The sequence below is a fragment of the Phodopus roborovskii genome, unplaced genomic scaffold (genome assembly GCF_943737965.1).
Source record: "Phodopus roborovskii unplaced genomic scaffold, PHOROB, whole genome shotgun sequence".
Classification (NCBI taxonomy): Eukaryota; Metazoa; Chordata; class Mammalia; order Rodentia; family Cricetidae; genus Phodopus; species Phodopus roborovskii.
Window position 1 is genome coordinate 45,472,424 of NW_026126511.1, and position 26,511 is coordinate 45,498,934.

The following is a 26,511-nucleotide window of genomic DNA, read 5'->3' on the forward strand; positions in this document are numbered from 1 at the left end:
GTTTCCAAATAATTTCAATAGGAAGAAGACATTCAAATGCTATCAATTAAATAAAGCTAAGAATAAAAACAGAGAAATATTCTACATAAACGTTCTCTAATTGGGCAGGTTCTGAAATGGTCAAGTATTTGATCATGGTTTGATCCTGTGGTTAAAATGAACAATGAAAACTAACTCATGAAAAACCCCTTATGATAGTGTCTGGTATGTGAAGGGGATTGCTAGTTACTGTTGCTCTCGCCATATCACCATCATAGCTGTTCCTCTTTTAGAAGTCAACATTGCCTTGGTGTCCTCAGTATTACATTGAATTTGTGTTTGTTTTTATTGCTGATTAATCGGTCTCCCCCAGTCACTCTGCATCCTTTGCACCTGAAGAAACTCAAGGTCACCTCATCTCTCTCTCTCTCTCTCTCTCTCTCTGTGTGTGTGTGTGTGTGTGTGTGTGTGGTGTAGTGTAGTGTGTGTTGGTGGTCTCATCAGTAGAGGGACTGGAACAGTGCCTTCTCATAGTGCATCGCCCTGTCTGGTTGAAGAGATAGTGCCCTTGGCTTTTGCCTAAAGCAGTTGCAGGGCTCCTCTGTCATCACCTATGCTGAGATCAGCTTAGTTCCCAATGTTCTGGCCTTTTCCTGTTTTATTGGCAAAGGATGAAAAAGACAGAGCATGGTAGAGACAAATACAGTGCATGAAACTGGCTACAAACGCAGCGGCTGTCCGAGTTCCCTGGCTTCTTGTCCTGTTAAGGATTGCTGGGTGCGTGCACATTTTGAACTATGGTGCTATGGACTGGGGCCTATCTCTACCACCACTACCACTTGTGTGGTCAGCAGCCGTGACAGTTAATATCCACTGAGATCATGTGAGCCCTCCCAAGAGGAGTAACTGAGCCAAGATGCCAGCTAGTTCATCTACTCTGCCATGTAAACAATTCTCAACCATGTCTCAATGGCTCCTTCTCCCTGGGGCATATGGAGAGCATATTGTGCAATGAGACATAAGCTTTGGCATTCAAGAGAACTCTGTGGATGGTTCTTTCCTATTGAGAAATCTTTTCTGCAGCTCTCTAGTTCCCACCCAGTGGTTTTGTGTCCTTCCCTTGGGACTTTAAAAATTTTTTTTTTTTTTGCTCATGAGCAATGTCATAATACTGGCATAGCAGTGCCTCTTGGGATTATAAAAGGAGAACAATTGAAGACTATGAAGTGACGAAAATGATTAGATAACTGATGATTTACAATTGGTCTTCAATGAAAGTGCTGACAGGAGCTACTGTAGGAAGCTACTAAAATGTTAGCAGCCCATCTCCCTCAAGGTGAGGGGCCCTTTAGTGGCATGTTGGCTTTGTACAGATTTTCTCAGTATTACCTTCCTTGCCATTGTTGGGTCTCTGAGCTGATGGGGCATTTTGGCTTTTTATTTTCAAAACATCTTATTCAACCTGAGCCCAGATCTTAATTTCCATATTTTCAGTATTTCCATCCTTCCTTTGTTGAACTGTAGATGGCCATCATAAGGGATGCCCTGCAAACTCAATTGGAATTCCCTTGACAAAATAGCCTTCCTTGAAGTATTTATGCTCTTGAATTTGAGATTGTTTTTTAATGGCTGTATAACTAGAGTTCTCTTTCTGTAGGGTATTTTTCCTGAAACATACATCCATTTGAAAGAGGCAACTGTGGAAGATGGAGGGTAAGTTCCAGTCCAGGAAGACCACTAAAAAGTGATGAAGACGTAAGATAGTCAGGAAAGAAGGAATGCCCTACACCCATTGATGTCCTGTCTCATTGGTTCCACTTGCCTCATATAGGTCCTCCTTCTGCTTTCTCTTTCTGTACTTGTCCCTCCTGGACACTGCTCCCCAGAATAGTAAAGAGAGCAGGGATGAACTCTGAGGGCCTTCCACTTCCCCTCGGAGTCACTAACTGCTCACTGTGTGGGTGAATGTGAGTTCATGTGAACACCTGTGAAGGAGAGCATCTGTTGGCCCTCCTCACCTTGGAACCTTGTATACATCACTTAGTTGCAAGTACACCTCCGAATTTTCACAGTTTCCTGGAGGAAGGCACTGATGGTGGGCTTGGGGTGAGGTCCTAGGGACACTGTGTAGTTAAAATCCATTTCAATATCAAATAGTTATTTATCTTGGTAGTGTCATTTGTTCTTCAAAAGAACTGACTCTGTAGCAGCTAAGGAAAACAGGGCACACAAAGTAGGAAAGGGAGAATTAAGAAAGTAAAACTTGGATCCACGGCTGGTACCAAGGAGGCTCTCACAGAATCCCAGGACCTCTGAGCTAGATGAACATTTTTTATAAGCCCTACACTCAGCACCCATATTTTAAGACAAGAAGTAGAGACATGCCCAAGTTCTTGCAGGTTGTCCACAGCAGAACCAGCACCCGGTACTATTCTTCTCTGCCTCCTAGAGGAATCCTCTTCCCAGTGGGCCATTTCTGAGCAGCCTTGAAGGCAACGTAGGAGCCCTGTTCTAACTAGATCTGCCAGATGAAAGGCAGGATGCCCAGTTAACTGTTACTCAGAAGATAGAGATGCTCCTGGACTTGTGATGTCGTTACATCCTTATAAACCCACTGGAGTTAAAAATGCCACAAATAGGCGTCACAGGAATGGTCATCATTTTATACAGTTAATATATGCTAATAAAAAGGACAACAAGAAATGCATTTATTTCACCTAACCTATGAAACATCGCCCAGCCCAGCTATCTTCACTGTACTCAGAACACTTACTTTAGCTGACAGTTGGGCAGAATCACCTAACCCAAAGTCTGTTGTAGGATAGAGTAGCACGTGGGCCTCATGTAATATGTTCACCACTGTGCCAAAAGTGGAAAGCCAGAACCTGTGACTGTACACTTCCCAGCCATCTTAGATTGCAAAATCAGACTCTCCTAAGTCAGGGACCACCTGCGATTTCCAAAGTTAGCATGTAACAGATGTGTCATGGGTCATATTTGCCCTAATACTGTGTTGCCTTACCCAACCTGAAATTCACACTTAGCTACATACTATGCTTGCATGTTCACACGGTGGTCCTATTGCTCTCCCCTGTGTATTTATATGCCCTTGCTGTCTTTCTCCTGTTGACACCAGGGATAATTTAGGTGAGTAAATGCAGTTAAGCCTTCTGTGAGTGAGGATATTGCTTTGCCTCTATTTTTTTGTGTGCTGGGAAGCAGCAGATGAGAAGAAAACCCAGGCTTCTCTAGAAGAGGGCATGGATCAATCTTTGCAAGCAGGTCTTTGGGTGAGATCGCATGGCATGTACTTTTACAAAATGGAGCATCTGCCCAGTAGAACCAGCTAATTTCATGGCTTGGTCAGAGGCACTTTCAGAGAGAGTGATCATGGGGAAGTGGGGTCTAGACTTAGCCTGTGCCATGCAAAAACTTAGTTTAGTCTATAGGTTGTACTGTTTTCAGTTCCTTGCACTTTAGCCGTGTTCAAGTTCTCCAAACTATACACCCCTTCAGAGGCAGATGGGTTTATTTCAAAGCACAGCAGCCACATTTCTGCCTTTGATTGTCAAGAGTGTGTTGGTCAGCAGTGGCAGGTCCTGTCATGTGCAGTCAAGTGTAACATCTCTTTGCTTCCCTGCAGGCAGCACGAGACTGTAATTCCTGGGGAGTTGCCACTGGTTCAGGAACTCACGAATACTCTACGAGAATGGGCTGTCATCTGGCGCAAGCTCTATGTGGTAAGCTTCCCCCTGGGCTCCCCCTGGGTTCTATTCCTGGATCTCAGTCTGACTGTTGGACTATAGAACCATTTTATGCATTGAATGGATGAGTCTTCCCCTGGATCCCGTGATGCTGGAAGCCAGCTGATTTCTCATCTCCCCAGAGTTGGGCCACTGATGATAATGGGATTATAGAGGGAAGTGGGTGTGATCGTTAATTCACTTTTGCTGATTGTGAAAGTAATAGTGAGTTATAACTGCAAATGCTTGTCAAGGCCTTCTTCGGTGCCTGCCTCGAACCATGAACCCTCACCGCATGGCTATAAAAAAAGATGTAGTTGAACCCATGGCATTTGCCATTATCATCTCCATGCATGCCAATGGGTAGACATTTATAAATGTCACAGTGATCAGCCTTCTGGGGTTGGGGTGGGGTGGGGTGGGGTGCGTTCATAACCATGACAAGTGGACCTTGCAAACTCCAAACCATATAGTGGAAAGCTGAGGTCAGGCTTAGTTCAGTATTCTCTCTCTCCCTCACTGTTTTGACCTCAGAACGCGAAATGCTAGTTCAGTGGGAAACCACATCAGCACAGGAACAGCCATAATCATGAGTTGCATGTGTGTGTGTGTTATATACATGTATGTATTACATATGTATTGCATGTATTACAGCTGGGATTTTGTGGTTTAAATGTAACTTGCCCCTTCTGAAGTTAATGTTAGAGTTTAGTCCATTGCGCGGCATTAAGAGGAGGAAGGCTGGGATCAAGGGATGGTCATCAAGGAAAGGCACTTGTATCCCAGCCTGACTACCTTGGTTGGATCCTCTGGATCCATTTGATGGAACGAGAGAGCCAATTTCTCTAAGTTGTCCTCTGACCTCCTCACACATATTGTGGCATGTATGCCCTGCCTCGTGTGAATAAATAATAGGATTAAGAAAGAAAATCTTCCAAGGGTGGAAATTTAATCCCATTGTACTGTCTAGAGGAGAAGACTTGGGAGGTGGCTAGGAGACCGTAGGAACATTAATGTGGAGGCTCATGATGGAATTCCAGGATGCTGTAGGAACATTAATGTGGAGGCTCATGATGGAATTCCAGTGGCTTCATATGAAGAGGGAGAGAGACCAGAAGACACATGTGCAAACTGTGGGTGTCACCATGTGCTGTTCTCTGCCTAGAAAGCCATTGTCATATTAGCTCCTTAGCTTTGTTCTAAACTGAGTAGAGAAGCATCTTTTCTCTAAAACACTCTTGCCCTGTAATGCTAGAACTAAGGCTTGGGACTCCCAGCATTTAACATCGTCAGAACAGAAATGAACTCAAAGTTCATTGCCAGCCTGGCAGACTCTTCTCCAGTCTAAAACCTCCTTAACACTGGAACCCATGGGCTGTTTTCTAATGTTGCCTCTCTGCAGACCTTCTTGATGAGCACCGGTGGGTCTCGCCTCTATAGGGGACTTCCAGGCTTCTTTGGGTGACGAGGAAGTCGTCTGGTGATTAATATATTCTCTGACTAGACATCTGTGTGCTAGATAGCTGGACCTGGGAGTCATTCTCTTCTTTGTGCAGCCGGTCTGACTACGGTTCAGTCACACCCCCATTCTTGTCCTTGCACAACTCAAGCGGCAACCAGATCCCATTCCAGCACCAGTCCTAAGAGTTCACGCAGTATTTCATTCCACTCACAGCTGTATATTCCAGGATAGATCATAACCTTAGATCATTAACACTTTGTTGGGAAAGTGTGTGGTATTTCTCTACCTGCCCAACCTTCAAAGCCTCATTTGTGTCTCCCCCCCACCCCCCATAATGGGTCTTCTAAAGAAACTAATCCTTAATGTTCCCTTCTGGATTGCCCGGACACTTACTGCTGGCCCTTGGGACGGTATGCCCATATTGAAGGTGATCTTTTGATCTCTTCAGACTTAGTTGATGAGAGCAGTAACTCTGAGCCCCTAAATCATGCGCTCTGGGAGGGAAAGGATACAGCTGTCATCCCTGTGGCCTCCATTGATCAGCTTGGACCTACATTGAAAGCACTCTGGTTCTGGTTAATTGATTGTTTAGTGATGGATATAGAGGGTTGATGGGTGAGAAATTGCATGGGCATGGGTTTATTCCTTAATGTTCTCTCTGGAAGTAGTTGAGTGGTGAAGTGTATTAGGTAAGTGCAGGCTGAGTATTCTGCATTGTCTTTGTTCTGACGTTGTAATCAAATGCCTGAGGGGAGGGCAACTTATTAAGGAGACAGCTTTATACCATAGTGCTGGAGGCTCCAGGGCCTGATACTAGGAGTTGGTTCAACTCCGGTGGGTACCTTGTGGTGGATGATGTCATAGTAACAGTAGCTTATGTGAAGGGACACTCACATGGCAGAGCATAGAAGCAGAGCATAGAGAGGCACCTCACTGTATGAGAACCCTCTAAGATCGCCAGTGAGGCTGATGCCAATCTCTACTCCTTAGGATCCCGCCACCTCTTAACATGGCCCCACTGGAGGCCAACTATCCAGCGCAGGACTCAAACCACAGGCATTCCAGATCTAAAATTCAAGCATCCAAAAAGCTCAAGAATCCAAGGCATTTTGTGCACATGCATGATAACACATGTGGAAAAGTCTGTCACACCTCCAACCTCCTGTGTGAAGCTTTCTGCCTGTATGAAAATGATCTTGAGGCTGTGTTAAATTATTTTGAAGCTGTTGTACAAGACAGAGGTGAAGATTAGACAAATTTCATATTTAGACTTCAGTGCCATTCCTAAGAGATCTCATTTGGTCTATGCAAATATTTCTTTAAAATTTGGGGGAGGGGGAGGAAAACAAACCTAATTTCAAATAAGGGGTACTCACCCTGTACTTTGGAAAGATTTTTTTGTTATTGCTGTTCAAGTGCAGAGAGTATGAATAAAAAGACCTTTTTTCTGTCTCTAATAGATGGCTTTATTGTTCATTTTCTTAATGAGTTATTGGGTTTTCTAGGGAAAGGAACTAAGAAATAGGGCTGGAAGTATAGTTCAGTGGTAGAGTGTTTCCCTGGTGTATAAGAGCCACTGGTTTCCATACGCAGACAGACAGTTATAAGCGTACGCGCACGCACGCGCGCGCACACACACACACACACACACACACACAGAGAGAGAGAGAGAGAGAGAGAGAGAGAGAGAGAAGCAGGGAGAGAGGGGAAGGGACACAGAAGGGAGGGAGAGAGGGGAGGGGGGGAGGGAGGTTTTCAAGTCTCTTCTCCCATGTGTGTTTTAGCATTTTGTTTTTGAATTCTGCATATGTGTTTCTTTATTCCATGTAAATATAAATGTAGGCTCTGCCAGAATACATTCACACACTGTGACATTAATAATCCCATCCATTTCCTCCCCATAGATTAGTTTTTTAGTTTGTGGTTCTGGGGATTGAACACAGGACTCTGTGCACTTTAGGAAAGGTCACTACCCACAAGCTACATCTGCAGGGATTCCTTCTTAAACTTTGAATCAGGCATTTGAGTGACTTTGTTAACCACCTCTAGGATGGCCCAGAAACTTCTGTGTCTCTCTAAACATGCTTCCTGTTGCTGCTCCTTTCTGTCTGATTTCATTGGAAATTTACAGTGTTGATCCAGCATTTCCAGGAGGGAGAAATATAACTCACTAACCAGGTGAAGCTTGGCCATGCAGTTGCTGGATTATTCCAGAAAGGAAAGATGTTTGTCTCTTGGTTTTTGTAATTATAAAGTGTGAAATCATCAGAAATAGCTCACGATGCGAAGAGAGATGTCCATATTGAGGAGACGGGACCCCCTTAGCCAGAGTTGGAAAAAAGAGAGGCTGCTTATCCCCAGAGCCTCTCCACGGTCCCTCCTTTCTCCTGAGAGTATGTTACTGATTTGATTTCAGCTGTCTTTCCTGGTGGGTGTTGATCTTGCGCTGTGAGGAGGAAATAAGCTACAGGAGCCAAACACCCTATTAACTGGGAAATAGATTTTCCCCAGCATGCTATGTCCTGTGATCTTAAGTCAGCCATTCGGAGTCCCCAAGCTTCTGTGCAATTTTGACACCTTGTAAAAGTGATGCAGAATCTCTTTGCCTTTCTGTATCTTCATATCCTAGCTTCACAAAGCTGTGGAAGCATGAAAGGGGACTGTGGCAGTGTCAGCCCACGTGCAGGTCAGGGACTCCACCGGTGGAAACCTGTGATGGTTAATACCACCCTAGTTGGAAGCAGTTACCACAGTCGATGGCCCTCCCACTGGACAGCCTTGACTCAGAGCTCCCCTCTCACCCAGCTGTAGCTGCCAGGAATACAGGAGCTGCTTTCTGTGTGTCACACTTATCCAAGGCTGCTGCCTTGCTCTACTGTAATTATCTTGGGCAGAGTGGCCTTGAGCAGTTGGGAACAGGCTAGATTTTGTCTACTGTAGACAGATAGCAAGTCTTCTTGGTTGAGGTTCAAGTCCAGGAGGCAAAGATATTTCTAGAATGCAGAGTACACATTCCCAGCACTTCCTGGTCAGCTTTGTCTGTGGAACTGCCCCTTGGTTGGAGCAGTCACTGGGTGTTTCCAGGGCTTGATCAGGAAAGGAGGGAACGTCTTCTTCAGTGAGGTCACCTGGTGATGGGCCAAGGCGGTAGACACTGGGGCTGAACAGATCAAACAGACCTAGTTAGTTTTGTGCCCCAGAGAAGTCTCAAACTCCTGATCCTCCTGCCTCAGCCTCATGGGTGCTGGGATTATAGGTGTGTGCCACCACACTGGACTAGTTATACATTTGCTCTTAAAGGTTTTTGTTTGTTTGTTAAGTGTATGCTCTTGTGTATGTGTGTGCATGTAAGTGTGGTGACCTACTCAGAGCTGGAGTTATTGGAGTTACTTGATATTGGTGCTGGGAACTAATTTAGGATCTTCTGCAAGAGCTAGGTATACTGAGCCATCTGCCCAGCCCATGCCTTTTGAATATAAACAGCCATACATCCCAAGTCACGGAATGATATTTTCTCAGTTGAAAATCACTAAGCCAGACTGTATTGTTGTAACAGCGGGACAAGTGTTTTTGAATACAGAACTGCTTGGGAAGCCTGAGACACTTGATTATCATAAGCAAACCATTCACCACCTATCTCACAGGAGTGCAGCCTAGGGCCTCTCCCCTCTTCAAAATGAGGTTGTTTTGTTTTGTTTTTTTGAGGCAGTCTGCTCTTCTGTAAGTTTTGTAGCTGGAGTCTGTTCCTGCTTCTTGAAGGGAAAGAGCCTGGTGATAATAAGAGTAGTTAATACACACCCTGGAATCAAGGAGCTTAATTCTCAACATATATTTCTAAAAAGGATTCCCTTCGCTTAAAATTTGCTTCCAAAATAAAACCTTATGCCTGCTATAGTTCTGAGGACTGTGGAATAGAGGTGTGTGGGAGGAAGGTATAGGGAACGTGCAGGAAGTACCATGTACTGAGTCACTTTCTTCCTGTCACACCCATGGTTGTGCATCCATGTAGATGAAGACCTGCCTCTGAGCTGTCAGTCTTCTATGACTGGGGCAGCACACACTGAAGTACCGTTTAACCTTCTCCCTTTGGTCCTCCTGGTGAAACCAGTTTCATCCTCAGGCAGAACTTGGGATCTTTGAATTAGAAGAAAACAAAATGTGACATGGAAATGCTGGAACGTTTTCTTTTAAAATGCAAATCTTTGCCAGGCAGTCCAGGCTTTTCCAGGGTGGGAAGAGGAAGTAAGGATGGGTAAGGATGCATGGCTGGATAGTTCAGTTGGTGCTCAGTTTGGATCCCGGAGTTAATGGCTACATGGAAAAGACTTCTTGAGATGATTGCAAAGCTCCACCCTAATTCCCACTGTGTGCAGAGCAAGGCAAAGAAGCGAGGCAGTCAGAAGCAGCCAATCAGGAAGTTGCTAAGTAGGATTAATGGAACTGAACAGTTCTGTCATAGGCTGGAAGATGTCTTTGAGCAAGAATCTTTGCCCAAAGTCACAAGGCAAGTTAACGATAGAATGAGAAACAAGCCAAGTCGCCATATGTTCCCGCTAAGCCATAAAGCCGCATGGAAGAGGAAGAAGAGGAGGTGAGCAGAATCAGGGTCCCGATACCAACCTACTCTGTCAGTGTGGTGTCCTGAACAGTCTCCAGATCTCTGTAACACTCCCAGGGTAACTTCTACATTCCTGTTACCATGGGAGGCAAAGCTATCTGTTCTTATGCCTCAGCCTTTCTCTCCAGAAATTCTAATAAAGAAAACAGGACAAACATCTGGATTAGAAAAATACATCAAGTGAGATAGAGGGATGTCTGTCTGCCTGGTAGAAAACCTTATCTGGGGTGTGTTCTGTGGGGTAAGAGTGCCTCACTCAAATTGAAACCAGACTGTTCTTTTAAGAGTTTAAGCCATCAGATTTGTTCCCAAGTTCCTACTAGACCCCAGGATCATGCTGACTTTTGCAGAGAGAGTCAAGAGATTATTTAATGGTGTGACAGTGGTTGGTGGTATAGAAAAGGCTAACCAGGAGAGGACCAGAGATGGTGGAGGACAGGCTCTGGTAGATGACAGGCTTAGCCTGTGTTGGATGTAGGAACCAGAGGCGAGGAAGGAGAGCCTGCTGCTAGCACAAAACACCAGAGCCCAAGTACCGTGTAAAGAGAACAGGTTTGTTTTGCTCCCAGTATTGGAAACCGAACATTCAGGCACCAGTGTCTGTCATCCCTGCTGCCCTGCCAGATCACAGAAAGTTGCTTCATGGCACGATTGTGTGCATGGAGAAGGCCTCACAGGGTGAGGCAGGAGTGATTCCGAGTCCAGGTTTGTACTCTTTCCTAACAGCTTTATCAAGAGTAAACATACTGCCCTCGCCTTAGCCAGAGAGCCGCCTTCTGTGAGGTCAGCAGTTACTAGAGTCATAGCTGAGCAAAGAGCTGAGAGGAAGCAACATATATGATTCCAGTAACTGTAGAAGTAGGCTGTTGAGAGTTCAGCCTAAATCTATACTACATCCCTCACCCTGAGCCAAGGCTCAGGGAACATCATCTTCTGAAAGGGGTCAGAAAGAATCTAAGAAGGATGGGGCGGGGCGCTGTGAAGTGCTGTCTTCTGGGTGTGGTGTGGTCATAGCACTCATGAACTCACATCATAGCATCTGTGGTTATCTACCCAAAACCTATGCAAGATCAAGCCAACATGGGTCAGGATTCCAGCAAGCTGTGTTAACTGCACTCAGTGGGTTACAAAACATGAAAACTCATGAAGATGGGGAGGAGCTGTGATAGGTTTAAGATGTCCTTTATCAATGCATGAAATTACCAAAGAATCCAGGTGGTGGTGGCGCACACCTTTAATCCCAGTACTTGGGAGGCAGAGGCAGGCGGATCTCAGTGAGTTTGAGCCCAGCTGGTCTACCAAGAGAGTTCTAGGACTGTTACACAGAGAAACCCTGTCTTGAAATATGAAAAAAAAATACCAAAGAATAAGTGATATTTTAAAAAGAACTAGCTTAGTCCAGGAGGCCAACTTTAACAACACCCAGTCAGCAGCATCCCCTGTGATTAATTACTTCCTGCTGGGCCACTCAGAAAGTCAACCATCCCATCATGGCTCTGTGCATGGAACTCTGTGGGGAGGACAAGCCATATCCAAATCCCTGCAGAGACACAGGAGGATATGCCATACTCACTCTACTTGGGAGTGCAGGATCTTCCTCTTCTGCCCTCATGTGCCCCACCGCCCCCAAATGCATGAGGTGCCTGAGGAGCAGGGAGGGGCATTTAGGATGCCAGCTGCTTAGCCCAGATCAGCTGGGGACAAGGCCCTTCTCCTTGAAGTAAGTGGGGGAAATCCCTTCCTCTGGCCTGTCCCAGCTTGTCTATTGAGGATGAATTTGGTGCACTGAGTGGGAGAAGAATGGCTGTCTTCATCCTTCTTTGGGGGAAGAACTTGGCAAACAAGGCTGATATGGACAGGCAATAATTAAATTGCCACGGATACTGTCTGATGTAATTGAGACTGAGAACTTGTGAGCATGTGCCTTAGACAAAGCACCACATCATGCGGAGGATTCCTGGACCCAACTCTTTCTCAGAGTGTAGAAATTAATGCCTTAATTACACTTAGAGACAATAAAGGCTATAGGAGTAGAGGAGTCGTAGGAAAGGAGGAAAAAAAATCCCCTTTCCTTCTAGCAGTTCTGAAGGCATAGTCTGTAGGCTTATCCCCCAACCCCATCCCCACACCAGTTTGTGAGACAATGGAATGGGAATCTTATGCAAACTGAACAGAAAAGGCAGAGGTTATACCTATGCTAATCAAAGACAAGACCTTTACATATCTTCCCATGCTTTCCAAGGCCTGGCTCACGAGGTTGCTGGAAGATGTAAGCACCTTCCTGGTCTGAAATAGGAATTGTCTTTCAGATCGTGAAGAGCCACAGTGTAAATAAAACCGTTGAGATCACAAATAGTTCAGCACCTCCTCCTCCTCCTTTGTGTCCCCAGAACTTTGAACTCATGCTAGAGTCTTTATCAAAAGTTACTGATCTCATCCTTGCCTCTCACTGCCACACCTGTAGGTCAGGCCTCTCCCCTAGAGATTTATGCTTTGTTCAGAAAATACCTTGGATGTTTCCAGCTCTGTTTCTGGCTGATGCTTATGCTCGGGAATCTGTTCCTGTAGTTGTTAAAGAACACCAACAAGAGATAAAAAGTTGCAGCCATTAGAATGCACTCTCTCTGTCTCCACCCACCCATTCTCTTCTCCCTCCACCTCTTCTGGCCTCCCTCTCTGCATTGTTCATGTCACATATCTTCTCTGTGTAATGGACCAGCCAACCATTCAGCTAGAACCAAGGTTGTAATTGCTTGGACATTGATTACTAAACTCTGATGGCTGACACACAATGGGTGAGTTATGAATTAACATCAGAACACCACACTCATGACTTTTACCTACAAACAAGAAAACGCAAGCATCATAGTCCATAAATAATGAGTGGTACTGTATGGGTTTGTATTTGATACATTTTGAATATGTTGTAATTTTCCTGACTGTCTGAGGTGGCCCTTTCCATCATGTGTACAGCATCGTATTGTACTTTTTTTTTTCTTTTTTTAAGACAGGGTCTCACTGTGGACCGTGGGTGGCCTGGAGCTCACTATGTAGTCAAGGCTTGCCTTAAAGTCACTGGGATCCTCTTTCCTCCACCTCCCCAGTGCTGAAATTAAAGGTGTGCACCACTACACCCAGCTTGTTCAATTTTTTCTTTTAATTACTTCTCCATTTTCTTTCTTGTACTCTTCATAATCTGAGATTATCTTTTGTGTATAGATATAATAATACAAACACTAGGGTTGTAGCTGAGTGTTAAGAGCAGTTGCTTAGCATCCATGAAGCCCAAAATTCAATCCCAGTGCTGCCAGGAAGGACAATAATACAATACATGATAAATACATTCATATGTGTGTCTATTTATTACTTTCCTTCTCCTCTGCAGTGCTGGCTTCTCCAGGGCAGGAACTTTTCTTCCAGTTCATTCTCACCAGCTGATGGTGTTTTAGAGCCCATAATGATCTAGTCAACCATTTAGCTAGACTTGAGACGGTGATGACTCAGGCACCAAGTATTTGACTCTCAAAATTATGGAGATACTGAAGATTATTTGGTTGTAACTTTGCTTTAGCTCAATTCAGTGAGTTACTTGTAGAGCCCAGAATAACAATCAGATGTCCGTGCATTTGCTGGGGGAATGGAGATTTTTAAAAATGAAAATTTTAAGTTATATTTTTCAGTATTCTGTATCTTTGGAATTGGATATTTCTCCACTTGTAATTCTTCCCTTCAGTCCGCAGACACAGACACAAAAGGGGTGATCCCTGTTCAGGGAGAGAGCCAGCCAGGCTATGGTCTTTCAGGGCTCTGAGTTGGGGTGGGTTGTAAATTCCAGTCAAAGTAAGGTGTGGCTAACTCACAGCATAAGACTTCTCGGTTGAGACTGCAGTCAGAATTAGGCAGCTGGTGGTGCTGGGGAAGACAGTTTAGTGGATAAAGTGCCTGCTGTGCAATCAGGGGATCTGATTTTAGGTCCCCAATGCTCACATAAAAGTGGGGCATAATGGTAAACATGAGTCATCCCAGAGCTGGGGAGGTAGAGAGCAGCAGATCCCTGGGTTTATTGACCAGCCATCCTACCTCAATCACGGAGTTCCAGGTTCAACAAGAGAGTCTGTTTCAAAAAGGTAAGATGAAATGTGAGTGAGGAAGAGTCCTGATGTTGATCCCATCTGCACACACAGGCGTGTGCATGAACACTGCCATATATGAACATGCCATCCACACACACATGTGTGTGCATGAACACCGCCATATATGAACATGTAGCACAAAAGAGGTTTAGAAAGAGGAGGGCAGTGTGGTTGCAGGCGGAGGAAATTATGACAGGCTCCAGAACATTTGGAAGAAATGACCACCACCACTGTGCATGAAGGAAGCACAGATACTGTGTGTAGATAAATATATGTGGGAATGTGATCCAGCCTAGCCACGGAAGGGCTTGCAATGGGTGCTCTTATAAATGGAGGAATGGACATTGTCAGAATTTTAGGGTGTGTTCATGATTTGATGGGTTTGTGATTTAGGACTAATCTGCAACTGTTTCCCCACTTTTAGAGTTGCATTTTTTGGACAAATTCAGAGTAGTTTGGTTAAGCTTATCCTTATCAACATAAAAATAAGCCTCCAAGTGTGCAGCTTACTGTGTGACCTAATGAGTAAGTAACACCATGTAGACATTCTATGCAAAGATGCACTTTCTCCATCTCATCTTTGTTTTCCTTTCTGTCTCTTTCCCCTTTCCCATTTTAGAACAACAAGGTCACATTATTCCGCCAGCTGCAGCAAATGACATATAGTCTGATTGAGTGGCGCTCCCAGATCCTGTCTGGGACTCTCCCCAAGGATGAACTAGCAGAGCTGAAGAAGAAGGTCACGGCCAAAATTGATCATGGGAACAGGTAACCCAGGACAATCTTACATAGAAACCGTGGGAAATGACCAGCATCTTCACACTAGATACTGTTCACTACTTTAATCCCATCCTTTGGGAGGCAGAGGCAGGGGAATGAGTCTCTGTGAGTTTAAAGTCATCCTGGTCTACAAAGTGAGTTCTAGGACAGCTGGGGCTACACAGAAAAACCCTGTCACATAAAATAAAACAAGAAACCTTTAAACAATTTCAAATTGAGGGGTTAGGAGGTTGATCAGTTGGCAGAGGGTTTGCCTAGCTTGCCCAAAGCCCAGCACTGCATAAACTGGGTATGGTAGTGCTGTAATCCCAGCTCTCTGAAGATGGAGGCAGGAGGATCAGAAGTTCTGGTCAAGGACTCATGCACGCATAGCAAGTTCAAGGCCAGCCTGGTTGTCTATATGAGACCCTGTCTGGAAAACAAAACAGAAAACAAATAAGTGAAGTACTCACATACATTATACATAGTTATCCATATTTACAAGGCACATGAATACAGTACTTATACATAATGATAATTAATGAGGTTAAATGGAAATCCCATCACTTTGGCAGTCATCATTTGGGAACATTTAAAATCCTCTTTTCTGGGTATTTTGACATATCGTGTTAATTTTTGCCAACCATAGATAGTTACATTATTATTATGCAGTAAGAAATTAAAAATTATTCTTCCTACCCAACCAACTGTGTAACTATACTAATTAACCACCTCCTTCCCTGTATTAGTGACTTTTGGGAGAGGGAGGTTGTCTTGTGTATGGCAAAATAGTGGATAGAAGAAGCAACTAAAGGGAGTAAAGACAGACTTTGTCTGGTGGTTCCAGAGAATAGAGTTGGTGGTAATGGGGAAGGTGTGGCAGAGCAGTCTGTGGTGATGATGGGCAGGAATCTATGATGCAGCTCCTTCATCCAGCACACCAGAAAGCACAGTGCTCTAAATTAGAATCAGAGTCCCATCCCTACTAGTCCATGTTTATCGGCTAAGCACTATATCCCAAAAGGTTTTGCAAGCTCTCAGACCAGTGCCACCATTTGACAAGTGTTTAAACATATCAAAGTGTAGCCGACATTTCCCATTTAAGCCATAGTGCCCCAGTATCCCCACAGCCCCTTAGTCTCACAGCAAACTTGTGATCTTAGAGTTGTCAAATAATGGTTACTTTTTACTGTCTTTGTGTCTTAGAAAATATTTAATTTTAGTGATAAATGTCGCAGTCCCTTCCTTGAGTCAAGTGCCGTGTTGGCCCTCCGATCCCAGTGGCTGACACAAGAACAGAGAAAATAGGTTTCTGTCCTAGCTTCTCCATTGGCACATAGAGAAATGGCCCCTTCAGATGCCTGAGGCTGTTTTTATTCCAATGATGTGTATGAAATTTTTGCTGTCATTTTCTCCCCGCCTCCCCAACAGGGGCTAGGACTATGATCGGCAATGGTACAATTCAGATTCCCTGGTACAGCATCCTTTTAGCCCATTAATTCTATCTACACACTTGTTATATGTCCATTTCTCAGCAAACTCCTAAGTAGCACAGGTATACATGTTGTTTCCAGGAAAACACTGCCTTTCACAACTTGAGAAATGCAGTCCATTCCTCCACATTGACGGTGGCTATGGCCTGGGATTCATGATTTCAGCCATCCCCTTCCACAAGGCCTCAAGCCCTCTGTTAACTTTGCTGTTGTTTACTTGGTGATTAGGTTGTCCAGTTTGTGCTGATGTCATTTCTGTCTCTCCCTTTGCCCCATGGCTCCAGCCTCGCGACTCTTGCATAGCCCTACTAACATACAGTTCATTATCCTGTTCTTTGAATTCACTACTCTAACAAATTGTATTTAGAAACAATTGGGATACAGAATTCAGTCAGTTTCACAAGCTGCCTCCATTGCACACTTCACATACTTACAACACTAGGAGGTAGCTATTGTGAAATAATTATTTTTCTCCATTTTTATTTAGGGGGATGTAGATGTGACTGATTTCCTTCTATGTCACAAAGGCGATGGGAAGGAGTAACTTGGTCGCAGGCCTGCCTTTGGGTTTGATGGTGAATCCCCAATACATGTCCTCTGTCATGGTCATTGTTAATGTCCCCCAGACATGGTCTGGAATCACATAGGAGAGAAACGTGTGGGCATGTCTGTGAGGGCGTTTCTAGATGAGATTAACTGAGGCGGGAACTCCAGCTTCAATGTGGGACAGCACCATTCCGTGGAAGAGAAATTAGCTGAGCCTCAGCATACATCTGCTTCCTAAGTGACGATGTAATGTGGCCAGCTGCTTCAGGTCCTCTGCAGTGCCACCAAAGTAAGCCCTTCTTCCTTTAAGTTGCTTTTTTGTCAGGTTGTTTTGGTCACAAGTGTCCCCAGGTAAGTGAAGCAGCTACAGCTGTGTAGCCTTTCATGCAGTCTCCCAATGTTTCTTAAAGCCAGCCGAGGTAGGATAAGACTCTCTTTTGTGATCTTGCCATAGTAACATTGGCCTGGACATTCTCCCAAGGCCTGGCATAGCATGTTAATATCTCCCAAATGGCAATGCATGCTGGCTTTCCCACACCTGTCCTTGAAAGCAGCTCAGGAAGCAGAGCCTCTCTGCCAATACATCCATGTCTCAGCTCTGCCAGCATGCCGTCCCTCTTGGGTCTGGTGTTTTTGGGTCTGGCTACTGTGGGAAAGAAGCTACCAGTGCAGATCATTCGTCCAGAGTTGCTGTACAGCAGGGAGGAGGGACCTGGGGCATGGCTACTTTCTTCCTAAGGACTTGGCACCTCTGGTTGTTATGCCTTGAGTGTTGCTGTTTGGACATCTCAGCTCACCCATGCAGGTGCCTGGAAGGCAGGCTGAGGGCTGAGAGCAGAATCCTCTTCTATCAGTCTCTGCATCCTTTGTACGTCTGTGCACAGTGGTCACAAGAGCCTTAGGAGAGGGGTCTGGTTGTCTCTGCTCTTGCCATGCAGCCCTGTGAGCTTTGTTAGTTTTCTTGTGCCGTTCTCTGTAGTCAGAGGTAACATTTACTGGTGCTTATTATATGTGAAGTTGTATTAGGTACACTGTTACCTCAATCAAGTTCTTACAGCAAACTTAAAGGGTAGGAAACTGTTACACATGAAAAAGTCTGGGCTTTGCAGAGTTAAGGGGTCCTAGAAAGAGCAGGTGTTAAAGCCAAGGTTCAGACTATAGTATGAATGATGGCAGAGGCAGCATAGAGATGGATTATGAGAAGGTAGCCACCAGGACTTACTTCCTCCTTTAAGACAGTATTGAGTAAGGAAGTCAAGGAAGGCCTTTGAAGGATGATGCCAGATCTCAGGAGACTGGGCCAGGGAATCACTGCAGAGAGGGCATTGATTAGAACCCATGTCAGTTTTACTGTTCTTGCTTTGAGCCAGTTCTTTGGCACGTGCACACAGGTTGGGCGAGGGTGGCCTCCTGAGCTGTGTCATGTTACTGCTAGGTGGAAAGAAGGTAGAGATTGGAAGGAGGGGACTCCTGGCCTGTGTCCAGTCCCTACTTGTGTTTCCTGGGCTTTCTGATGGAGGTTCTTCTACAGAGTCTGGCAGTGGAGTGGAGAGATACTTACCACCTCCTTTCTCTTCAGAATGCTTGGACTAGATCTGGTTGTGCGCGATGACAATGGAAACATCTTGGATCCAGATGACACCAGCACTGTTGCCCTCTTCAAAGCCCATGAAGTTGCTTCTAAAAGGATAGAAGAGAAGATCCAAGAGGAAAAGGTACATTTTCTCCTGGGTGCAAGTCAAGCTGCTAGGATTCCATTCTTTGCTTTTGTTGTTAATGCCAAAAAAAAAAAAAAAAAAAGAGTAGTAGACAATAGAAAAATAGAAATAGCAATGCATAGAAAATCACATGTGTCCTCATTTTTAAAGTAGGCAGAAAGAATGAGGCCAGTATTTGTGTTCTTATTTGGAAAGGAAACAAAGGTAGGTGTGTGTGTGTGTGTGTGTGTGTGTGTGTGTGTGTGTGTATGTGTGTGTGTAAAGATGTAGAACTATTTTATAAAATAGAATGTGTATTAAAAAATGCAAAAGGGAGCATATACACACTTTATTTCTTGCATATACGTAGAGTAACTATAATGGTAAATTAGAAACTAGCCATTAAAAGCTGCCTCTGAATCTGAGTTCAGTTCCTGGCACCCACTTAATGCTTCACAACCACCCATAACTCTAGTTCCAAGGGATCTGTGTCATCCTCTGATATTTGCAGGCACCAGGCATGCACATGGTACACAGATGTACATGGAGCTTAGACATCCTCTAAAAAATAAAGATGCCTCTGGGAAGAACTGGGTGAAAGTATAATCTTCTGTGTTTGTTATAAATATTGTGATTTCCCAGATGAAACTATTTTAAATAACATGTTTGGAAAAATTTGAAAGTAAAGAAAACTTAAAAATCAGGGGGAAAAAAAAAAGTCAGCCACATTCTGAACCCCCTGGGCCTACCATGTTGACATCTTGATGTATTATTTTCTGTTTCGATGAGGAAGGATTTGTCTGTGGGTTCTGTATTGCTTTTGCTTTCTGAAGCGCAGTCCTGATGACTTGTGCCTGTGATTATGCATCAAGTGACAACCACACCCAAGGGTAAAGCTTTCTCATGGAACATTTTGTTTCCTGTGAAGTTGGGTAGTATGTCACATGATCTAGGCTCAATCCTCCAACATCCCATCAGACATGGAAGCTTCATGGGTCTGCTAAAAGCTGAGTTGTCACATGTAGACAGCATGGTTATTTTTCATGTGTGTGTATGTGGTGTGCATGCATGTAGCTGTGTTTGTTTGCATGTGTGTGAACACACATGAGTGCATACATGTATATGCAAGTGAGAGTAGTCAAAAGCTGGCATTGGGTGTTCCCCTCTGTTGCTCTCCCTCTTATTTATTGAGGTACGGTCTCTTGCTTGAACCCAGAGCTTCCCAAGTCAGCTCGTCTAGCTACTAGCTTGTTCCTGGATTCTGTCTGTCTCTCTCCTGTTTGCCAGGATTACAGGTGGGCTGCTATGACCACCAGGGATTTACATGAATGTTGGGGATCCAAACTCTGGTACTCATCCTTACACAGCAAACACTTTATATGGCAAGCCGTCTCTCCAGCCTGTCAGACAGCATTTATTGAATTATTTGGGCTCAGATCCCTGAACAGGACCACTTTGGTTATCTGATAATGCCGATGTTTGTTTGACTGAGGGATGATTGGTCCGTCCACATCTGCTCAATTCTTAGCAAGTGTTGCTCCTTGAGTACAGTAGTGGTCCCTTGCTTATAGGTTGACTTCTTTGCCAATGTTTTTCCCCATTTGCTTAAGTGTTCTTTCCTGTCCTCTGGCCCAGACCATTTTACAGAACCTGGACTTGAGAGGCCAGGCAATCTTCAACACTGTCCATACCTACGGCCTCTATGTGAACTTCAAGAACTTTGTCTGTAACATTGGGGAGGATGCAGAGCTGTTCATGGCCCTTTATGACCCAGACCAGTCTACCTTTATCAGGTAATGGGGACCCATGTCACTTGTACTTGGCCTTGTAAAGTACAGCCTTCACCTGTAGGAGCCCTTCACTGCCTTTGAGACAGGGAGATATAGAGGTTGAGTGTAGTAACTTCTGCCAGTAGAAAATAAAGTTCTATGGGCTCTGAAGCCTTTGTATGTGGGTGCTGGCAGCTTCAGAATGTGTAGGGTTTAAAGAGTGAATGAAACTGCCTGGGACATGGCCACAAGGATAAAGACTCCAGGAGATCCTAGGGGAGGAATGAGAGGATGAAGTAAGTGGGACACCCTGGGGATTCATGGCTGAGACTGAGATGTAGGATACGGCAGTGGTGAATGCCTGTATGTGTTTGTCCAAGCCCATGCAATAAACTGAACCAGCTGTGAACGCTCACATTCGCTTTGGGCTGTGGGGATGGCCGTATGTCCAGGAAGGTTCAGAATCATAGCTGGTTAGATGGAGGCTGTGTTTGGAAACCCCCACTTTCAGCTCGGCTCTCCCATGAACCCACAAAAGTGCAGGGGGGAAAAAGTCTACATAAAGAAAGTTTATAGACAATGGCTGAGCCCCAGAGTGACCTTCACTGAGCAACTCAGGAAATGGAGATTTTTTTCCCTTCAAGAATATGATAAAAAATCATTCCTGGGGCATAGGCAAGCTCAGTTGGTAGACTGCTTAATTGTCGTCCTCAAAGCCCTAGGTTCAATCCCCAGCATCACTTGAACCAGATGGGTGCCACGGGACTGTAATCCCAGCACCAGAAAGGTGGCAGCAGAAGGGTCAGCTACGTAGTGAGTTTGAGGCCAGCTCAGGTAAGAAAAGACCCTTTCTCAAAAAGTAAAAATTAGTTGTTAAGTTACTTGTGTGATGTGGACCATGAAGGATAGATTGGGAATAACTTAGAAAATTAAGCTTCTGTAAATTGGCCTCTTGAGACATAGTTTCACTGTCTAGCTCAGGCTGCTCAGTTTACTGTGTAGCCCAGGCTAGCTTCAAATAATGATGATGAGCCTCCAGAGTGTGAGATCACAGATCCTAGTCACCATGCTCGATTCTAATGAAGACCCCAGACAAAAGAAACTCAAGGCCTCATGGTAATGGTGCCTTTAATCCCAGTGCTTGGGAGACAGAGACGGGGATCTCCGTGAGTTAGAGGCCAGCCTGGTCTGCAGAGCTAGTTCCAGGACAGCCAGGGCTATTATACAGAGAAACCTTGTCTTAAAAAAAAACAAAGTAAGGAAGGGAGGGAGAGAGGAAGGACGGAAGGAAGGAAGGAAGGAAGGAAGGAAGGAAGGAAGGAAGGAAGGAAGGAAGGAAGGAAGGAAAACTCATGAAGTTCCATGTGTGAGCCATCCTGAGCAGTATGCCACTGTATAGCGTGACCTCTGTAGCAGGGACTCTTTCGAATGCAGAGTCCCTGCATGTGTGGTATATGTGCTTCCCTAGCACCTGCCTCATCACGGGGCACTTCCGCCCCTTCTTTTGACCCTTGCAAGTCTGTGCTGTGAGCAGCCTCTGTCCCAGATGCCCTCTCACTAAGAGTAATTTCCCTTTTCTCCTGCTAGTGAGAACTACCTAATTCGTTGGGGCAGTAATGGGATGCCCAAGGAGATAGAGAAGCTGAATAACCTCCAAGCAGTGTTCACGGTGAGTCCTGCCTTCTTCATTAAAACAAAATCATTCATTCATTTTCTGTGTCAATGTATATTCATGCGTATGGGTGTGTCGCTGTGGTATAAGTGTGTGGAGGTCAGAGGCCAGTTTCCGGAAGTAGGTTCTCCTCCCATTGGGTAGGATAGAGCTTGGGTCCTTAGTCTTGGCAGCAAACTAACTCAGGTTCACTTTCTGTTTCTTCATTTTCTTACTGTTTCAGTGGATACAAGTGATAAATAAATGACTGAGTTTTTTCACTTAGTGAACACATACTAGGTACCACATACCAATCTGCACACTTGACACCATCTGTGAACAAAACAGGGAAAGAAACTATTCTCGAGCAGCTTTTGTGCTGGTGGAAAGACAGATACAAACAGTAATGACACAAGTGAGTGAATCACAACAACATCCTGAGGTTCTTCCAGGGGCTTTGCCCAAGTGTTGCTGGGGGAGGCTCATGCTTTAGTTATACGTTTATTAATTTAACTTTTGTTTTCAACGTGTAGTTGTTTCTTGATTTTATTATAATGAAAATGGTTTCTCATTCATTCTATTTTTGTTTTTTCTTTTTGAGATTGTAGTATAATCACACTATTTCCCCCACGTTTCTTTCCTCCCTGCAGGCCCTCCCACGTGCCTCTCCTTGCTCCCTTTCAAACTCATGGCCTCTTTTTTCATTAGTTGTTGTTGGTACATGCACACGTCCATATGTAACTCTTGGTATGTACGTGTGTATATGATGTGTGCTTATTCCTGAGGTTACACAGGTGTTGTAGTGTGCAGAGGTCAGAGGTGCTCATCCTCCCTTCCACATTGTTTCAGATCGCACAAGGTCTCTTTGTTGTTTACCACTGCATATACAAGGCTGTTCTAAAGATGCTCCTGTCTCCACCTCCCACCTTACCTAGGAACATGAGGATTACAGATGTGTGCCACAGTGCCTGACTTTACACGAGATCTGAGGATTTGGATTCAAGTTCTGATGCTTGCATGACAAGCACTTTATGCACTGAACCACCTCCCCAGCCCTGAAGCTGGTGTTTTAAATAGCTGGGCATAGAGCTCCATGGTAGGGCACACCCTTAGCATGCACTGGGCTGTGGGTCCAATGCCCAGCATTCCAAATTAGAAGACCTTTGAGGAAGACGGTGAAGTTGAAGGCGGTCAGCCGTGCAGATTACTAACTGGAAGGAGCACTTCCAGACCAAGGTCACGGTGAGGGCAACGTGATCCAGACCTTTTCCCGGAACCTTCCTCTGAGTGGATGATTCCCAGTCTCTGCTTTTAGGTAGCTCGTTTGGCTTTGGGGTTTCTAGCTAAAGTTCTGTTGGTTGGAGATTTTCTGGTTAGTTCATTATGCAAAAGGTGCAAGGTTTAATCTTTGCTGTTTTGTACTTTTGGCATATCTTCAATCTTCTGCATGGAGCTCGGGAGCCTGGCAGTGCAGGCTGTAGTTTAGACCTTTCTATTCACTTAGAACTTTCTGAGCTTCTTTTACACACACACACACACACACACACACACATATATATATATATATATATATATATATATATTTTAGGACATGCCTTGGGGCTCCAAGGCAGCCTAGGAAACCTTGATAGTTGGCTCCCCAGCTCTGTCTCTCTTTCCTTCATCCATCAGCCCACACAAGTGCTACTTTTTCCTAGTGCAAGACGAGGAAAACTGAGCCCAAGTTCCAGTGACGAATGAAGCAGTAGCCAGTAGCTAACTGCTTGCCATTCCCTCTGTCAGCCTCCTAACTCTAAGGCATGCACAGGCTTCTCTGCACAGAGACCGTCTATCTACCCCTGCAAATGCTGGCATAGAACTCTCTGGGATTTTACACTAGACTTCTTTAGTATTTGTTCAGTTTTGAAGCCAAGTGAAACTTTCCTTGCAATCAACTGTTGTTTATCAGATCACGTGTATATTTTTTAAATCTTTGATCCCTCATTTACTCAGTCCTAGGACAGCTGCGATTGCTTTTCCCTTTCCTATTCTCACACTCTCCCAGCTAGCCAGAGGCTCATCTAGTATGCAAATTTCACATCTAGCCCTTTCAATTAAATAAAATGTAGTGGCCGTTCCCTTGGTCATTAATCAGTCTTCAGAACTCATTTATAAATGACTATATTATTTAATGATATCAATGTACTACGGTTTATAGAACCTGCCACCCAGTATCTTTATTTTCCATTAGTGGAAGCTTTGTAGAACCTCAAGCAGAGATTCAGGGTGGGTGATTACTGGTGTGTATTACTGCCCCGGTGACATGTCATTACCAAATTACAGGGTGTACATTTAGAGTGATTATTTAAAAAGTAATTCTTGATTCAGTAAGAGGGCTGGGGCTGCTGTTTTATGAAAGGGTTCTGAGATATAATAAAGTTATTTCTGATAAGTGAATGAGATATATGAGCCCATTTCTGGGTCACTCACCCCTCCTTAAGAACAGGCAGGCAGGCAGGCAGGCACGCGCGTGTGCACACACACACACGAGTCTTAGCTACAAACATTATTAATTCTACCCCCACACCTCTCGCTATTCCGTGTTCATGGAGAGGGTCTCTCTGGAACCTCACAAAATCATGCGTGGGTTACACTTGTCTCCGGGATTCTTAGAAGAGGTGCTGGGAGTGAGGAGTTAGGGTGGCACATACCTGTAATCCCACTACCTGAGAGGTGAAGGCAGAAAGATCAGGGATTGAAGGTCAGCATCACTTATATAGCAAGTTGAAGGTCAGCCTGGGCTCTCACAGGCTTCGGTTCTCAATAAGTGTCAGCATCATGCAAGTTTTTATGTCATTTGACACTGAGGTGTGTCTTATATTAAGACACACAGAAGGACTCAAAATTTTAGAGAGTGCTCTGGTTTTAACACCTTGCCCACCTTCCTACTGTAGAGGTGTAGGCTGACTCTGATCCAGTTGAGAAATGTAAAGTAGGGACCTGGGAAGAAAAGAACACCATTTTATAGATAAATAGATGGCAGTTTTCTCTGTTGCCACAGAAGTTTTTGGGTGGGTTGGAAGAGAGGCACTGCTCTGGTGTTTCAGCATGGGGTGGTGTTCTCTGAGCTGCACATAACAGCCTGCCTCTCTTATCCATTCTCTACCTACAGGACCTGAGCAGCACAGACCTCATCCGGCCACGCATCAGCCTCGTGTGCCAGATTGTCCGAGTGGGCCGCATGGAGCTGAAGGAGGGCAAGAAGCACACCTGTGGCCTCCGGAGGCCTTTTGGAGTAGCAGGTATGAGGAAAGCCTGGAGTCCAAGGAAAATGGTACAGTTCCGGGGACTCCCTCCTGTGCAGTTCCTAAAAGACCTAAATGTGAAACCAGCATCGGAACCCACATTGGACAGAATCCCATTTGGGTCCCAAAAGAATTGAAAAGCAAGGTCTCAAAGAAACACCTATGTACTCACACCTTCACAGTGGAATTATTCACAAGAGATGAAAGAGACTAGGTCACTCAAGTGTGCATCAGTGCATCAATAGATAACTGGATAAATAAATGCAGCATATCTGTTGAAAGGAATTTTTACTCAGCCTTAAAAGGGATGGAAGTTCCAACTCATGCTTTAATATGGCTGAACCTTGAGAGCATTAAGCCAAGTAAAAAAAGCCAGCAGCTGTATGGTTCATTGATATGAGGATTCAGATTCAGAGAGACAGTTGAATGGGATTGTCAGGGCTTGAAGAGAGCGGGGAATTGCTTACTGAGGATTGGGTTCACTTTGGGAAAATGAAAGAGCTCTAGTGGTGGATGATGGTGATTGTTACACACGGGGAAGTGTACTTAACGTCCACTGAACTGTACACTTAAAAGGTGGTTAAGATGGTAATTTCTATGTTATGTGTGTTTTACCACAGTTATAGCAATGAAAAGAGGTAGAGAAAAGATGGTAACTGGCAGCTGGAGGGCAGGCAGAGGATGTGGGCCCTCTAAACATGGGAAGCAGGGGGTCATGTTGTCATGGTCAGTGCTGGGCACACAACAGTCATGCGTGCCCAGGATGGCCAGTTCTCTTTCCTTGAGCCTTGCATCCTTGAGCCTTGCAGCCACTGATCTTGTAGCCACTTTTCTCTTTTGTGCCCGGCACCATGTCTCACCCACAGTAGGACTACATGCAAGCCTGTGCCTTGCTGCTGCGCTGTGGTCCACTGCAAAGCGTCTTGACTGCGAGGAGACGCACTTTCCAAAAGCCGCTTTGTGTCACTGAAAGGGGATCCGGATCAGCTTAAATCAATCCTCAAGACCTCCCAAGAATCCCTAGATCTTTGTAGTTTCTCCTAAATTTCAAGAACAGATATTTTGTCTTTTATTGACACTTAGATCAGTAGTGCTTTCAGAAAGTCATCAATAAAATGTCAACAGTTTGCTCCTGGATCAGGGCCAGATATTCCATGTTCTTCCGTCAACCTTGTGGCTTCTGTGGATGAAGAGGTAGCCTCCCTGCCCCGTTTGACTGTCATGTGCCATGTCTTTTGAACTGTTCCCATCATACCTGCTGCTCGAGGCGTACCTAGGGAAGCAGTATTGCTTTTTGAGACAGTCTCATTCTGTAGCCCAGGCTGGCCTGGACCATACAGAGATGCTCCTGTCTCAGCTTTTCAAGTACTGAGATTA

General features: G+C 44.8%; 1 protein-coding gene across 1 annotated transcript in view; it reads left to right on the top strand.

The window, feature by feature from the left end:
* The window catches only part of Dock5 (dedicator of cytokinesis 5), a 180,710-nt gene that overhangs the window by 72,624 nt on the left and 81,575 nt on the right, over positions 1–26,511 (top strand). The window contains exons 4-10 of the mRNA XM_051195461.1: positions 1,637–1,692; positions 3,623–3,719; positions 14,555–14,703; positions 18,313–18,448; positions 20,066–20,223; positions 21,787–21,868; positions 25,002–25,131. Of these exons, the coding sequence (XP_051051418.1) occupies positions 1,637–1,692; positions 3,623–3,719; positions 14,555–14,703; positions 18,313–18,448; positions 20,066–20,223; positions 21,787–21,868; positions 25,002–25,131 (808 nt within the window). The remainder of the gene's footprint in view (positions 1–1,636; positions 1,693–3,622; positions 3,720–14,554; positions 14,704–18,312; positions 18,449–20,065; positions 20,224–21,786; positions 21,869–25,001; positions 25,132–26,511) is intronic.